This window comes from Gadus morhua, unplaced genomic scaffold (assembly GCF_902167405.1).
Source record: "Gadus morhua unplaced genomic scaffold, gadMor3.0, whole genome shotgun sequence".
NCBI classification, from domain to species: Eukaryota; Metazoa; Chordata; class Actinopteri; order Gadiformes; family Gadidae; genus Gadus; species Gadus morhua.
Window position 1 is genome coordinate 102,077 of NW_021963950.1, and position 12,414 is coordinate 114,490.

Below are 12,414 nucleotides of genomic sequence, written 5' to 3' on the forward strand. Positions count from 1 at the left end.
AGTATTAGTACTTGCACTTGGTTCTATGAACATCTTTACTGTACTGACAGCGATATATTGTTTTACTACTTATGACAAATGTACTTATTGTAAGTCTCGTTGGATAAAAGCGTCTGCTAAATGCCCTAAATGTAAATGTACACAACTAGGAATTATCTGTGAGACGCGTCGTGTGATTGGCTGTCCAAAATGGTGGAGACCCGCGACTTCCTGGTGGACGACGTGGAGTTTGAGAGGCTGAGGTGAGACCAATTAAAACCGTGGTGAACTGACCAATCAACACCATTGTGAACTGACCAATTAACACCATTGTGAACTGACCAATTAACCCAGCGACAAAGAAAGAAGAGGAAGAAAAACAAATAATGACCTCAGGCCGAGCGGGTCCCACATGTGATATGAAGTGAAACAGCGTCCCCGTGTGGCAGATATATATACGTGCCGCACTATTTATTGCGATTTACAGCGGTAAAATGGATTAAACCAAATAATTTACTAAATGTGTTGGTTCATCACATTAATGTGTTTATTTTCGCTATATTATAATGTAACAATTTACACTATTAGTCACTTGATCCAATCACATGCCATTTAACTGGGTGGACTGGTACTGGTAAGAATGACAGCGTCACAGTGCGTGGTACTGCCCCTTTATGGAATGACGCAACCCGGTTGAACTGGGGCTCCGGGTCGTTTGTGTGCGTGTGTGTGTGTGTGTGTGTGAGCGGACTCTGAATCAACCGCATCTATTGTCGGGACGGGACTCTGGCGCTGGCCGCTCCGGTTCGTCTTCGGTCGGTGGTGCGAAGGAGAAGATGGAGTTTTTAATCGGAAACCTTTTCAGCACGCCGATTGGCACTCGGATTGGTAAACTGCGTTAATGGAGCACTAGTGTCAGTCTGTTATCCTGGGAGGCACACAGACGCCCCTCACAGCACGGGGAACACCTTCCTGTTACCCGGGATCCTCCAGACGCCCCGGGAGCCAGGGGCGCGTTTAGGGAAATGGGTTTAAATCCATGAAACGATATTTAATGCATTGACAACCGAATCGCGTCCGAGGCAGGGCTGTAATTATGCAGATTGACAGCTCAACGCTGGTTAATTGCTTGACTGACGCGTTCACGACACAATAGCGACACTTCTGGGGCGGGACTGAGAGATGTAATCCCCAAATTGATTGGCTGTAAATCCTTCCTAGTGGGACCGAGCGAAAGTGGCACACATCCTCACGATTCAAACTGGGTCAGGAAGGTGGACCGACGTTGGTCCGTCCAACAGATATCCACGAAGTGCAGTCATTGGTTGAAATGTGTTTATAAAATAATTGTAATGACTGCCTACCATGTAATGAGCATATAATAATAAATTAAGTGACGTGGTGTGTCTGTTCTCCAGAGCTCGCCACCAGCTCCAGCCTGCAGTCGGAGGACTGGGCCCTCACCATGGAGATCTGCGACCTGGTCAACGGCTCGGAGGAGGGGTGTGTGTGGACTGCATTATGCATTATGCATTATGCATCAGCGGATCGTGGATCTGCAGGATGCATTAATAACGGGTCAGGACGCTAAGTGTTGTGTGAATCCACAGGCCCAGAGACGCAGTCAAAGCAGTAAGGAGACGGATTGTGGGCAACAAGAACTTTAAGGAGGTTATGTACACACTGTCGGTGAGCGTTCCTTCAACTCATAATAATGGTTAATCACTGTTCTCTTGTACGACCTGATTGGTTTAGCTGTCCTCTCCTGTAAACCCTGATTGGCTGATCATTCTGCTCCTGTAAACCCTGATTGGCTGATCATTCTGCCCCTGTTAACCCTGATTGGCTGATCATTCTGCTCCTGCAAACCCTGATTGGCTGATCATTCTGCCCCTGTTAACCCTGATTGGCTGATCATTCTGCTCCTGCAAACCCTGATTGGCTGATCATTCTGCCCCTGTAAACCCAGATTGGCTGATAATTCTGCCCCTGTAAACCCTGATTGGCAGATAATTCTGCCCCTGTAAACCCTGATTGGCTAATCATTCTGCTCCTGTGAATCTTATTGGTTCTTGCTGTGTTTCCATGAGCTCTATTGGTTGGCCCGACTCCGTCTCTCCTTGCCGGCTCCAGGTCCTGGAGGCCTGTGTGAAGAACTGCGGCCACAGGTTCCACGTGCTGGTGTCCACGCGGGAGTTTATCGAGGCCGTCCTGGTCCGGGCCATCATCCCCAGGAACAACCCCCCGCTGGTTCTGCACGACCGCGTGCTCAGCCTGATCCAGGTGAGCCATGCGTCATGTGACCTTAGTCACATGTGAGGTGATGCGAGGTGATATTTAAGGCATGGACAGGGAACAGGGTTCTGGGTTCTCTTCTCACTGCCTCCTCCTGGTTTTCTTCCCGACGGCGTTCCGGGTGAAGGCGTGGGCCGATGCGTTCCGCAGCTCCCCCGACCTGACCGGGGTGGTGTCAGTCTACGAGGACCTGCGGAGGAAAGGCCTCGACTTCCCCGTGGTGCAGCTCGACGGGAACTCAACCAGCAACCCCGCGGCGCGCAAGGTGACCGGAAAGACAGCCTAGCTGTTAGAGACGTACTAGAGACACCTGACACAGAACCCATGACACAGAACCCTGACACAGAACCCTGACACAGAACCCTGACACAGAACCCTGACACAGAACCCATGACGCAGAACCCATGACGCAGAACCCATAACGCAGAACCCATGACGCAGAACCCATGACACAGAACCCATGACACAGAACCCTGACACAGAACCCTGACACAGAACCCTTACCCTGAACCACTGACACAGAACCCCTACCCTGAACCCCTGACACAGAACCCTTACCCTGAACCCATGACACAGAACTGTGATCAGGACAGAATGAAGGGGGGAACTTAAAAATGTGGCTCATGCAATCATTACAAGACCGGCGAACCAGCTGTGAGTTTTGTTTGTTACAAGCGTTGTATGATGGGTTGGAGGTGATATGATCAAGTAGAGGAAGTCCTCAGCTCTCCGTCCCATGGTGTCTAACGCATATCCCGGGAGGGGGTCTGGTCTGGTCTGGGTTCTCCTGTCTGGTCTGGGTTCTCCTGTCTGGTCTGGGTTCTCCTGTCTGGTTTGGGTTCTCCTGTCTGGTTTGGGTTCTCCTGTCTGGTCTGGTCTGGTCTGGGTTCTCCTGTCTGGTCTGGGTTCTCCTGTCTGGTCTGGTCTGGGTTCTCCTGTCTGGTCTGGGTTCTCCTGTCTGGTCTGGGTTCTCCTGTCTGGTCTGGGTTCTCCTGTCTGGTCTGGGTTCTCCTGTGGTGACTCTCTGCTTTCGCTCAGCAGAGCTTGCCTGTGAACGGGGCTCTGTCCATCCCCCCCCACCGGCCCCCCTCCCAGCAGGATCACCGTGTCTTCAGCCCCGACCAGGTGATGGTGCCCCCTGGTCCCTCAGACGCCCGGGTTCGATGCATGATGAAACCGTGTTGACTCTGAGACGGGCTGGCCGTCTGAGGCCTTCAGCTCTCTCTCTAAGGTTTCTTACTTGGTTGTCGTTCTCTCTCTGGCTCGTTTGCCGTTAGCCTAAAGGTCTTTCGTGGTTTAGCGCAGGCACCCTGGGTCCTTTGTGCTCAGACTCTACATTCTGCGCAGGTGAAGAAGCTGAAGGCGGACATGGGGGGGGTGCAGAGCGACCTCACCATCATGGCTGACATGATGAGTCAGCTGGACCCCGTCACCGCCGCCCACACAGACGTGGAGAGGCTTCAGGTAAGACCGCAGCGTTCTGCGGCAACACTGGTTCCTGTGTTTCCACCTTCAGACCGATCAATGCACCGCGCCCCGTCCAACTGGGCGGACCACATATCTGAATGTGGTCCAGCCTGCTGGGTCGGGTTCTGTTGCTAACGTTCACGCTGAAGCTTTTGCTAAACCAAGTGGCCCTCGTGACTCCGCCCCTGGCCTCCTGCTGGCCCTCAGTTCTTCAGGCCCTGTATCTGAGGTTCCTCTGTGTCCCAGCAGCAGCTCTACCTGGTCCTCAGGTCTTCAGGCCCTGTATCTGAGGTTCCTCTGTGTCCCAGCAGCAGCTCTACCTGGTCCTCAGGTCTTCAGGCCCTGTATCTGAGGTTCCTCTGTGTCCCAGCAGCAGCTCTACCTGGTCCTCAGGTCTTCAGGCCCTGTATCTGAGGTTCCTCTGTGTCCCAGCAGCAGCTCTACCTGGTCCTCAGGTCTTCAGGCCCTGTATCTGAGGTTCCTCTGTGTCCCAGCAGCAGCTCTACCTGGTCCTCAGGTCTTCAGGCCCTGTGTCTGAGGTTCCTCTGTGTCCCAGCAGCAGCTGTACCTGGTCTGCAAGGCGATGCAGGACCGCATCCTGGAGATGGTCCCTCGTCTCAGCGAGGAGCAGCTGATCGAGGAGCTGCTGGTGGTAAACGATGAGATGAACACCACCTTCGCCCGCTATCAGAGGTCATTGTTCGGGACAGTGGAATGTTTTTTTATATTATTAAAAAGAAAAGTTATTTATTTTTATAAATATGTTTTTAATTGTGTTCAGTAACTATGAGTCCCATCTTCACAGGTTTGAAAGACAAATGACCAACGGGGAAAGCACAACGCCAAAGGTAAGTCTGTTCCGGAAATGCGTGTTAAATCCACACGTTCCCCTCTAATGCCACGCATAATTTAATGTGTCATTATCTCTCAGACCCCCACTTATGTCAACTTGACTGAACTGGGGCTGGCCAGCAACTCTGTCGACCAATCAGACGTCTTTAACCAATTCCCAGTTGAGGCTGTGTCCAGCCAGTTTGTTAACCTGAGTAAGTAGCTACAGCTCACATGTTCGTAGCCACGTCTCCCCCACCCAGAGGACCTACCTTGCAGGTTTGGCACTTTGCTGCACAGAAGTTATTTTATGGCCAATGGAATGAATCCCTGAATTCCTAAGTAAAGGCTCAACATCTGGACCCTCTAGCTGTAGTTGGCATGAAGAAACCATCCCTCACATGTTTAGTCACCTCTAGTGTTCATATAACTAACTACTTACTACTAACTAACCCTCACTGTACAGGTACCCGGGAATCGGACTCGGATGCAGATTTTCCTCAAACAAACTCTGAATCTCATCTCAGAGGAAGGTAAACATCTTGACACGTTTCAGAGAGACCCCGAGAGAGCGAATGGTTCAGAGAAATACAGTAATGATAAATTAATCTAGCTGTAACGCACATTATCGACGAATCACTTTCATTCCAAACTTTTCCCTCAACAAACTTTAAATGATGGCATTCCAGAAGATTCTGATATTGTATTGTCGTGGAATGTTGACGTGACTTCATTTGAAGCACATCGTCGTGGGACTCATGCGGGCCGCTGGCAGACTGGTTCTAAATGATAACGGGGCCTATGACTATATCGGTACTGATGCTGGCTCCACCTGTGTTGCCATGGTAGCTGACCCAGCGTGTGTTTCAGTGAGCCGGGGGGAGATGCTGTCCAGGGCGTGGCCAGCGCCCACGCTCACTGCATCCAGACTCATGGAATGGTAAATAGACAACCTCAAAACCTTCTCCTCAACATGTTCCGTTTAGATTGATGAACGTTATGCTGCTTTGGGGGGGGGGAGGTTAACCGAGGTTAGAATTGGAAACGGTTTGGATTATTTTAACGTATCAATAATTTCGGGTTTATATGAAAACATTTGAGCTTATCTGCTTCGTACACGCTGCTGTCACAAGGGAGGATAAATGAATTATCACGAGTAATGATGGCTTTCTCAACCGCCATGTTGCAGAATCAGATTATAACCCACTGTTTACAACTAAGCCACCACTACTTGATGAGTAAACGGGTCTCAGTGCCGGTATAAAGCATGCATTCAAAAAAACAAACTGGCTGGTGAGAAACTTAACTGGAGCAAAAGTTCATGAATGAACAAACTAAATTAATTCCAAAAATGGGAAGTAGATGCAAATGCATGATATGGATAGCAAGCAGCGCATTAAGGTCAAACACGGACACACGCTCAGCTCAGTAGGACCAACATAGGGCCGGCCCTATGGAAACAACAGTGATGTAGGGTTAGGGTACTATAATGTAGTAACTATAAGGGTTAGGGTACTGTAGTAACTATAGGGTTAGGGTACTATAGTAACTATAAGGGTTATGGTACTATAGTAACTATTAGGGTTAGGGTACTATACTGTAGTAACTATAAGGGCTAGGGTTAGGGTACTATACTGTATTAGCTAAAAGGGTTAGGGTACTATAGTAACTATTAGGGTTAGGGTACTAGGGACATCAACCAGGACCTGTATTCACTCAGGGCGGGAAACTAATTGATTCATGTAAGAATCGTCACTCTTATCTTAACCAAATCTATTTAGGTTTGGCTTTGTGTTTTATTGCAATTGGTTAAAATAACTAAAACAATAGAACATTTAACCTGCTTTCATGCCATCATTTGCGACTCTGCCTTTTAAGTGCACAGTTGACGGGAGTGGATCCTTTACGCGTCACTATGAATTAAAACTAACCCTAACCCTATGAACTGAAACTAACCCTAACCCCATGAATGAAACTAACCCTAAACCTATGAATTAAAACTAACCCTAACCCTATGAACTGAAACTAACCCTAACCCTATGAACTGAAACTAACCCTAACCCTATGAACTGAAACTAACCCTAACCCTATGAACTGAAACTAACCCTAACCCTATGAACTGAAACTAACCCTAACCCTATGAACTGAAACTAACCCTAACCCTATGAACTGAAACTAACCCTAACCCTATGAACTGAACGGAATAGGTTGGAATCGATTCAGAATCTAATCATGACCCCATCGTAGATGTGTCTAACGGTGACCTGGTCACCTGGTTGAGTGTCTAAGCCTGACCACCTGATGGAGTGTCTAACCCTGACCTGGTCACTATCGGTGACCAGCTCCCTAGCGTTGCCTGGTCAACTGGTTGAGTGTCTAAAGACCTGACCATCTGATTGAGAGTATATCGGCTATCTGGTTGAGTGTCTAAGCCTGACCTGGTCACCATCGGTGACCTGGTCACCTGGTTGGGTGTCTAAGCCTGACCTGGTCACTAGCGGTCACCTGGTTGAGTGTCTATGCCTGACCTGGTTGAGTGTCTAAGCCTGACCACCTGATGGAGTGTCTAACCCTGACCTGGTCACTATCGGTGACCAGCTCCCTAGCGTTGCCTGGTCAACTGGTTGAGTGTCTAAAGACCTGACCATCTGATTGAGAGTATATCGGCTATCTGGTTGAGTGTCTAAGCCTGACCTGGTCACCATCGGTGACCTGGTCACCTGGTTGGGTGTCTAAGCCTGACCTGGTCACTAGCGGTCACCTGGTCACCTGGTTGAGTGTCTGAGCCTGACCTGGTCACTAGCGGTGACCTGGTCACTAGCGGTGACCTGGTCACCTGGTTGAGTGTCTAAGCCTGACCTGGTCACTAGCGGTGACCTGGTCACCTGGTTGAGTGTCTGAGCCTGACCTGGTCACTAGCGGTGACCTGGTCACCTGGTTGAGTGTCTAAGCCTGACCACCTGATCTTTGTTTGAAGGACCCCAGCCGCAGCCTGTCTCCGTACTCTGACTGGATGGTTAGGAGGGGAATGGTGGGTTCTGTCTGGGAGCCGGGCTCTGAGCGTTTCATGGCTGCACCCGTTCTGATCGCCTTGTCTTGTTTTTATTTGGCTCCCAGTTCATCCCTGCTGCTTGGTGGAAAGCATGCGTACGTGTTCTGTGATTGTATTATTATTTAGAGTTTGGTGTTGGAGGATCCTGCATGCAGGTGAGACGGCGTTCTGCATGTGGTGGTGACCTCTGACCTCCAGACCTAAAGGTCATCAGGGCTCCTGTGACCTCTGGCCTGCAGGTCATCAGGGCTCCCGTGACCTCTGACCTCCAGACCTAAAGGTCATCAGGGCTCCTGTGCCCTCTGACCTGCAGCTGTGATGACATGTGACCTTATTTTGCCCAATGAGGAAGAAGCATCCCACTGTTATTGCCCCTCTGTGTTATCCTCCTGTCGACTGCGCTGTGTACATATCTATATCTATAGATATAGATCAATTAATTCAATTTTTAATTTGAAGTATCATTATTCCATATCTAATTTTGTGCAGCGTCCTTATGGTGTAATTGCATGTTCTGCAGGTGTTTTAAAGGTATTCAGTTATGCATCATTGGTGTTTGTATGTGCTTGATGTTCTGGTGTAAGCAAGGTTTCACTCCATTACACTATACAGTATGTACACTATATATCACTATACAGTATGTACGTACACTAATACAGTATGTACACTATATATTACACTATACAGTATTTACACTATGTATTACACTATACAGTATGTACACTATATATTACACTATACAGTATGTACACTATATATTACACTATACAGTATGTACACTATATATATCACTATACAGTATGTACACTATAAATTACACTATACAGTATGTACACTATAAATTACACTATACAGTATGTACACTATAAATTACACTATACAGTATGTACACTATATATTACACTATACAGTATGTACACTATATATATCACTATACAGTATGTACACTATAAATTACACTATACAGTATGTACACTGTATATTACACTATACAGTATGTACACTGTATATTACACTATACAGTATGTACACTAGCTAGCTAGCCTCATGTGGACACAGAGCAGGAAGCTAAGCTAGCTAGCCTCATGTGGACACAGAGCAGGAAGCTAAGCTAGCTAGCCTCATGTGGACACAGAGGAGGAAGCTAAGCTAGCTAGCCTCATGTGGACACAGAGCAGGAAGCTAAGCTAGCTAGCCTCATGTGGACGCAGAGCAGGAAGCTAAGCTAGCTAGCCTCATGTGGACACAGAGCAGGAAGCTAAGCTAGCTAGCCTCATGTGGACACAGAGCAGGAAGCTAATCTCAGCACCGACTCTTTTCCTCAGATTCCTCTCAACCAATCGAACATGATGGACGACGTTGAGAAATGGTTGGATTACGATGACGAGGTCAGTGATTGGTTCCTAGGGTTAGGGTTAGAGTACTGAACAGGCTGTAGTATAAAACTGATCTCCTGATCCCACAGAATGCTGACTTTGACGACTCGGAGGGCGTGACCAGTGCAGGTAAGCCTCCCTGGTCCCAAGGTCCCCTCCCCTGGTCCCCTCCCCTGGTCCTCTCCACTGGTCCCCTCCCCTGGTCCCCTCCACTGGTCCCCTCCTCTGGTCCCCTCCCCTGGTCCTCTGGTCCCCTCCTCTGGTCCCCTCCTCTGGTCCTCTGGTCCCCTCCCCTGGTCCTCTCCACTGGTCCTCTGGTCCCCTCCTCTGGTCCCCTCCCCTGGTCCTCTCCCCTGGTCCTCTGGTCCCCTCCTCTGGTCCCCTCCACTGGTCCCCTCCCCTGGTCCTCTCCACTGGTCCCCTCCCCTGGTCCCCTCCACTGGTCCCCTCCTCTGGTCCTCTGGTCCCCTCCCCTGGTCCTCTCCCCTGGTCCTCTGGTCCCCTCCTCTGGTCCCCTCCCCTGGTCCTCTCCCCTGGTCCTCTGGTCCCCTCCTCTGGTCCCCTCCACTGGTCCCCTCCCCTGGTCCTCTCCACTGGTCCCCTCCCCTGGTCCCCTCCACTGGTCCCCTCCTCTGGTCCTCTGGTCCCCTCCCCTGGTCCTCTGGTCCCCTCCTCTGGTCCCCTCCTCTGGTCCCCTCCTCTGGTCCTCTGGTCCCCTCCCCTGGTCCCCTCCACTGGTCCCCTCCTCTGGTCCTCTGGTCCCCTCCCCTGGTCCTCTGGTCCCCTCCTCTGGTCCCCTCCTCTGGTCCCCTCCTCTGGTCCTCTGGTCCCCTCCACTGGTCCCCTCCTCTGGTCCTCTGGTCCCCTCCCCTGGTCCTCTCTACTGGTCCCCTCCCCTGGTCCTCTGGTCCCCTCCTCTGGTCCCCTCCACTGGTCCCCTCCCCTGGTCCCCTCCCCTGGTCCCCTCCCCTGGTCCCCTCCACTGGTCCCCTCCTCTGGTCCTCTGGTCCCCTCCCCTGGTCCTCTGGTCCCCTCCTCTGGTCCTCTCCTCTGGTCCCCTCCTCTGGTCCTCTGGTCCCCTCCCCTGGTCCCCTCCACTGGTCCCCTCCTCTGGTCCTCTGGTCCCCTCCCCTGGTCCTCTGGTCCCCTCCTCTGGTCCCCTCCTCTGGTCCCCTCCTCTGGTCCTCTGGTCCCCTCCACTGGTCCCCTCCTCTGGTCCTCTGGTCCCCTCCCCTGGTCCTCTCTACTGGTCCCCTCCCCTGGTCCCCTCCCCTGGTCCTCTCCACTGGTCCCCTCCCCTGGTCCCCTCCACTGGTCCCCTCCTCTGGTCCTCTGGTCCCCTCCCCTGGTCCTCTCCCCTGGTCCTCTGGTCCCCTCCTCTGGTCCCCTCCTCTGGTCCCCTCCTCTGGTCCCCTCCCCTGGTCCCCTCCCCTGGTCCTCTGGGGTCTCTGACCGGCTGTGTCTTCCCAGAGTTTGACAGGTTCCTGGCCGGCAGGGCCCAGGCTGCCGAGCGCCTGCCCTCGCTGCGGACCCCCTCCCTGGACCACAGCCCCCCTGGGACCTGCAGCCAAGACCCCCCCCACCTGGACCCCCTCTGATGGACCTGCAGCCCAGCCCCCCCCCCCCCCCACCTGGACCCCCTCTGATGGACCTGCAGCCCAGACCCCCCCCCCCCCCACCTGGACCCCCTCTGATGGACCTGCAGCCCAGACCCCCCCCTCCCCCCACCTGGACCCCCTCTGATGGACCTGCAGCCCAGACCCCCCCCCCCCCCCACCTGGACCCCCTCTGATGGACCTGCAGCCCAGACCCCCCCCCTCCACCTGGACCCCCTCTGATGGACCTGCAGCCCAGACCCCCCCCCCCCCACCTGGACCCCCTCTGATGGACCTGCAGCCCAGACCCCCCCCCCCCCCACCTGGACCCCCTCTGATGGACCTGCAGCCCAGACCCCCCCCCCCCCCCACCAGGACCCTCTCAGACTTTCGATGGCTGGCAAGAGGAACGGAATCTGCTGCTAGCCAATTAAATGAGAAGAGAAAGTGTGTGTGTGTGTGTGTGTGTGTGTGTGTGTGTGTGTGTGTGTGTGTGTGTGTGTGTGTGTGTGTGTGTGTGTGTGTGTGTGTGTGTGTGTGTGCTGTATGGAATAAGTTATTTTGGACCAAGAATATTTTTAACCAATTGTGAGTAAGTACAAATACTATGAAAATATTTTTTTTTAACTAAATTTGTTTCCTTTCTGCTACTGAAACAAAAACGAGCGTATATTTAATTCAATGTCGTACGTCCCGACAAGTTTGGGGAACAAGATGGGGCTTACATGAAGAGCAGGCACTGAAGCACTGCTCATACATGTTGTAGACCTTTAAGTAGAGCGACGATGACAATTTAACTTACTTAACTTTGTCTGAGAAGAATATCCCATTTTTACACGTCTGACACTATAGTTTGTGTACTATTAAACTGATACTCGAGTATTCATTTATACATTTTCATTCTGTGAGGGTTTGTCCATTAGCCCTACAAGTGTATGATTAAAAATGTAACGTAGTTTGACATTTTATAAGCTTATGAACACGTAAGCGAGAAGTTTAAGGTGAGCCTAATTCATGGAGGGGTTGTGATTGAAGAAATATGCTGCTGTTTCACTCGCATTGCTGTTTTATTTTCTGCTGGTTTTGTAACTTAGCTTGAGCAGTAGGGATTGGTTCTGCACTGAGAAGAAGGTGAAGGTTCACCTCAACTCAATGTTTGAAGAACCAAGCTTCTGCTGATGGATCCAGACACTGATGGTCTGAATCCTGCTGTCATGTTGTGTAATAAACTGTTCTGTTCTGCGTATGCCAATAAAAAGTGCCACCATGTGCTCTGACTGCATGTATAGCCTGGCTGATCTTCACAAGTCCCACACATGAAGAAACAAAGAAATGCTCTAAACATGAACGATGCAGCTCATACTTCATATGCTTCGCAATTTTAGCTGTGAGTTAGTGTGTCGGTTTGTGTGTGTGTGTTATGTGTGAGGACAACAACACAATTTAACTACTTAAATTATAGATTAGAACAGTGGTACGCACAGATGAAAGAAGACACCGTTTTCCATCCCATGAGGTCACGAGGAGTGCAGGGATAGACCCTTTTGCACGCTGCTGGATAATGAGAAAATAGGTTTGAATCAATAAGGAAACCAAAATATAACAATTATTCAATATAGGCTATAAGGAAGTCGTGGGTATGAAGTATGAATACATGATCACTTTTATTTGAATTATATCATTTGGTAGTATTTGTTGGATTCTTTTTAGGTTCCTGTCAATCTAATAATGGACACTCCTGTCCAACGGGGGGCAGTAAAGCACGATAAAATGAGGGAACCCAGCTTTAGAAATAAAAGAAGAAGTCTCTTCATCCACG

General features: G+C 50.7%; 1 protein-coding gene across 5 annotated transcripts; it reads left to right on the forward strand.

The window, feature by feature from the left end:
- The first annotated feature begins 158 nt into the window (after positions 1-158).
- Positions 159-10,680, forward strand: tom1 (target of myb1 membrane trafficking protein). 5 transcript variants are annotated; one of them, XM_030349852.1, is made up of 16 exons: positions 159-242; positions 1,398-1,482; positions 1,590-1,668; positions 2,113-2,262; positions 2,402-2,539; positions 3,313-3,399; positions 3,622-3,738; positions 4,301-4,434; positions 4,547-4,589; positions 4,673-4,787; positions 5,039-5,105; positions 5,443-5,512; positions 7,550-7,603; positions 8,950-9,012; positions 9,090-9,129; positions 10,471-10,680. In XM_030349852.1, the coding sequence occupies exons 2-16, from the start codon at positions 1,445-1,447 to the stop codon at positions 10,596-10,598; spliced, it is 1,323 nt and encodes a 440-aa protein (XP_030205712.1). In that variant the 5' UTR covers positions 159-242; positions 1,398-1,444; the 3' UTR covers positions 10,599-10,680. The 5 variants fall into 5 exon arrangements, with proteins under 5 accessions (XP_030205712.1, XP_030205708.1, XP_030205709.1 ...); XM_030349848.1 differs by lacking the exon at positions 159-242 and adding an exon at positions 669-867 and having other exon boundaries at positions 10,471-10,679; XM_030349849.1 differs by lacking the exon at positions 159-242 and adding an exon at positions 669-867 and having other exon boundaries at positions 3,316-3,399; positions 10,471-10,677.
- Positions 10,681-12,414: the final 1,734 nt, after the last annotated feature.

Coding starts and splice junctions, on each gene's coding strand:
- tom1 (XM_030349848.1), top strand. CDS start 816: ATGGAGTTTTTAATCGGAAACCTTTTCAGCACGCCGATTGGCACTCGG. Junction 2,540..3,312: donor GCAACCCCGCGGCGCGCAAG/GTGACCGGAAAG, acceptor GCTTTCGCTCAG/CAGAGCTTGCCTGTGAACGG. Junction 3,400..3,621: donor GTGTCTTCAGCCCCGACCAG/GTGATGGTGCCC, acceptor CATTCTGCGCAG/GTGAAGAAGCTGAAGGCGGA.